This window comes from Hipposideros armiger, unplaced genomic scaffold (genome assembly GCF_001890085.2).
Source record: "Hipposideros armiger isolate ML-2016 unplaced genomic scaffold, ASM189008v1 scaffold_39, whole genome shotgun sequence".
NCBI classification, from domain to species: Eukaryota; Metazoa; Chordata; class Mammalia; order Chiroptera; family Hipposideridae; genus Hipposideros; species Hipposideros armiger.
Window position 1 is genome coordinate 1,960,888 of NW_017731389.1, and position 4,218 is coordinate 1,965,105.

The 4,218-nt window shown below is 41.2% G+C and overlaps 1 protein-coding gene across 3 annotated transcripts in view; it reads right to left on the reverse strand.

Moving 5' to 3' along the window:
• ZNF365 (zinc finger protein 365) overlaps positions 1-4,218 on the reverse strand; it is a 216,769-nt gene that overhangs the window by 149,058 nt on the left and 63,493 nt on the right. The window contains exon 3 of one of the 3 annotated variants that reach the window (XM_019638428.1): positions 2,737-2,812. The exons of 1 other annotated variant lie outside the window; for it this stretch is intronic. In XM_019638428.1, coding sequence (XP_019493973.1) covers positions 2,737-2,812 — 76 coding nt within the window. Of the gene's footprint in view, positions 1-2,736; positions 2,813-4,218 lie in introns of those variants that run through there. One more of the 3 variants, XM_019638427.1, reaches the window with a different exon arrangement.

Below are 4,218 nucleotides of genomic sequence, written 5' to 3' on the forward strand. Positions count from 1 at the left end.
CACACACACACACGGTGGGGGGAGAAAAGAGTAATAGGTTGACCCAACTTGTTACCAACAATTACATAAATTTGTTCATCTAGTTTATTTGCAAGGTCAAAATCCAGTTCTACTTGGAGCTGAGACGAGTTCACCAATTTAGCATGTGTGAAAGGAACACTAAAAGGACTCAGAAATTCTTAAGGAAGTTTATTGTATGCAATCTCTTTAAATGGTAAACATGCTTATAACAATTCAGTTTTTAATATACCAAAAATCACTTTGACTTCCTCAAGGCTAGGTGCTAAACAGCAATCAGTACTTATTTTGTCAACACCAACCATATGTGTAACAGGATTTCTCAAATAGGCTAAGGCTGAGATTGGGACATACACTACAAGACATGCATAATAGGCAACAGTGAGAACCACTCCCACTCCCCACTCTGGGCATCCATTGGTTTACATGAGGCTGGAAGGCTTCCTGGGAGAACTCAGTGTCTATAACTAGAGTTGACAGACACACACAGGTGTTTCTGGTTGGAGACAGAACCAAAGGCACAGGGAGCTGGAGGTGTGCTAGAATCAGTTCCTACCAGCCAGAGAGAGCCTGTTGTACACCTTTCTTCCCAACTCCCATTTCAGTGACTGCGCATTGGTAGCTCGAAACCAACCATGCTGTGAGCATTTACACCATGGAAAACAACACATGTTATAAATCAGGGCCTTCACCACCCCACCCTACAAGCCAGATATTAAACAGTTACTAGCACACCACTGCTAGAGCCCTTGAACGAGAACACATCTAGGGAATGAAGTGTCTGCAATAGCAAGGTGCATTCAGCAGTGTGATGTGGGGTTATTACTAGCATGAGTTCCACTGCACCAATCCTGGAGGCCACTGTGGGCCTTGGAAGGGCCTCTCTATAGGCTGGGCTGGAAAGTCAGGGCATGAATGTCTTTGAGTACATGTTTATATCTCATGAGACCTTAAAAATATGACATTTCCAACCTCACCATAGTACTATCAGTACTCTTGCTAAAGAGCAGTGGTAGGAGAGGCCCCATTACATGAATATCATAATATCCATGTCCTGACATGTTTCCTGCTAGGTCCTGTCCTCCAGAAAGACCAAGCAGAAATGAATCACATAGGATCAATGGCAGAGCAAGCCAGGTGAGGGGTGGTCTAAAAATTGGTTCTTTGACTTAACCTGTGATTGAAGCTACCGAGTTCCTATACCACTCTTGCTTTTCCATCAGACTGGCCATTATGATGTTCAAAGAAAGTGAATATGGAATTTTCCTGTATGTTAACTCTCTTGTGGTATTTCTTAGCAACCATGAAGACTGTTCTGCAAGAGGCAGGAAGCTTTGATCTATAGCACTGGCACTTACAGAAGCAACAGAACCAAAGGGGATCCCCAACACAGNTAGTTACTTTAGTACCAGTTAACCAAAATTTTATTCAATTAAATTTGTTTGGCCATTGGAACTTTCCCATCTGTCTATAAGAAAATTTCTATGGTCTAGAAAATTGGCTGCTTGCCTCGTGGGATTGCAAGTAACACACTAAGTGTAGTATCTTCTGTAATACACCAGATGGCGGTGGCTCCTTTATATATGTATAAGTAAACCTCAAAAGATGTTCAGACTAGTGTATCAGTTAGGCTGGTAAAGAAAGGACAGTTAGTCTTTTAGTGTTACAATGTAGAAAACCAAACAACAAACAGGTAATAATTTCTATGAGCCTCAGGTATAAAACCCTACCTTCCAAGCATCAAGGAAAAAGAAGCACAAAATGCCACAGTACTGTTAGGATGGATAGCTTGTCTTGTACTTGTACCAATGCTAAAAAATCATTTTGATACAACTCATCCTTTGTTAAATATTTCAGAAATGGCATCATATCGGAGCATGCCATTCATGCACTTGGCTTATGGGAAACAAGACAGGGTAGACTGAGTCAATTCATGTTAAAAGAAATGCACTTCCTTGTTTTCTTGCAATGGCAGGATTCAAGCATTGCCAGGAGTCTAGATGAATATGTGGCTATAAATGGCCACAGTAAAAATAACTTCCATGTGAGTTAACAGAATGAATGAGAATTGGGACTGGCTTTATTGCTGGTGATCAGACTATTCTAGATATCCTAGATTGGGCACAAACCATCTTCCCATAGTCTTTGTCAGGTGAGGTTAAAGCCTACAGTACCACAATAGTTCTAGCTCCTGTTGTCCCTTAATCTTTTGAAAATGGGCTACTAATATTCCTCAGCACTTAGGTTGGTGAGCTTTATACATTCTAGATCTCTAAACCTATTTCAGCACGTAAACTCCAGCAAGCGACAAATACGGAAGGACTCAGAGAAATGCATCTAGGGCACCTGTGAGGCAAAAATAAAACTTCTCCATCAGGAGTAACATTCAGAAGGTTAAGTTTATCAGAAAAAAGTTATCTCCGAACACTAGGAAACCTGCACTCTAGTCTCACCATTGCCTGAGTCAGTCCTTTGTTCTTAGTGGACTTCTGTTATTTCACCCACAGACACAGAGACACACACTCATCTCATGTCTAACAGTCCTTCCTGAATCTCCTTCGCAGGAGGAATCTCCTTCCTGTGGAGCCTGTGGAGTAGGCCCCATACCTCACCCCCCACCTACTCCTGCACAATCACTCTTTAAGACCATTTATCTATTGTTTTTCCATCATACGATTTACCACCCTCTGAAATGGTCTTATTTACTTATTCACTTACTTGCTGTCTATGGTCCCTTTGTAGGAGAGGAAAAACAAACTCTTCCTTTATCCTCTTAGGTTCTCTACCTGGGGTCCTGGAAATCAAATTGACAAAAGACAAATTAGCAGGAGAAAAAGGTTTATTTCATATGCATATGGAAGGGCCTCAAGAAATGAAGTGAAAATCCCCAAATGCAGGGGCTTGCTTATATACCATTTTAACAAAGAGCAATAAATTTGTGGAGCAATGACAAAACAAAGGAAAGGGGGTTTAGGAGTGTAGGGGCTGTAAATTGTGGGAAAGTCAGATATATGGGGAAAACCAATGGAAGATAAGGATTATTTTAGTGAAGTCTGTTGTGCAGGTTCATCTTGGTGCAGTCTCCATCTCAGGTGATAAAAGCTGTTTTGCTCCTCCTGGTATAGGAGAAGGAAGAGGGAAAAATTTTACAAAGAGAATTTTGTTTTCTGCCTTTAGACAGGTGGATAAGGGTACAGAGCTTTTACCTGCATCCGTGTGCCTTAATTCAGCTCCAAGTAGCCATTATGCCCAAGTGGCTTATTTGGAGGTAGCATATTCTGATCTCCTTCACCTTCTAGAATACAAACTCTGGACCATCTTCTAGAATGCAAATGCACTCAGGAACTAATCTAAATCCAGAGGACCTACAACAGTGCCTGGCGCATGGGAGGACGCAATCAGTAATGTTGACCACATAAATAAATGAATTTCCTCAACAAATAATGCTGAACACATGAAAGAATGAATTCATGATTTATGAAGTTTTGCTCTCCTAAAAAAGTTTGCTCCAATGTCTCTTTTAGCAGATGGGTTTCATGAGAAGAGATTAAAATTGCTCAAGGGGGCTATCCGGAGTTTGTGGTGCAATGATGACACTAATTTTGTTCTGATCTTTGTTATAGGTTTCACTTGGGTGACCAATGTCCTAGTCCACGGTCCTGGAACTGATGCAGACTTCATGTGGGGCCAGCTCAGGGCAGCTTTTTGAGCAGATAAGGCCATTGCCTACTTTGGGTACTTTTCCAGCTTGCTGGCATTCTTGATGCCTCCATTCCACTGGCTTTGAATGTTGTTAATACACAAGAGAGAAAATTCAAGGTGACTCTTGAGCTTTTTAAGTGAATTGATCAGGCCCTTCCTGAGAGGTATTATTATATTTAGAGCAGGAACAGCACACAGTCCTTGAGTGTCTAAGGTTTAGTGTACCCAAGAACATCTTCATATGCACTATAATTTCAAGGCAGACCAGCCCCACCAATATCTCTCCATCCACAACACAACTTCTTTTGTTTCCCATTTGATTCTTGCCTCCCTGATTTGGAAGGAGGAAAAAAATAAGATTTGGCATTCTGAAGGATCATTTGAGCAATCTTAGAGCTGAAAAATATCTTACTGATCATCAAATACAAGTGTTTCCCAAACTTGTCTGAGCATAAGAGTCACCCAAGGTGCTGGTTAAAAAACAATTCTCAGGCCTCA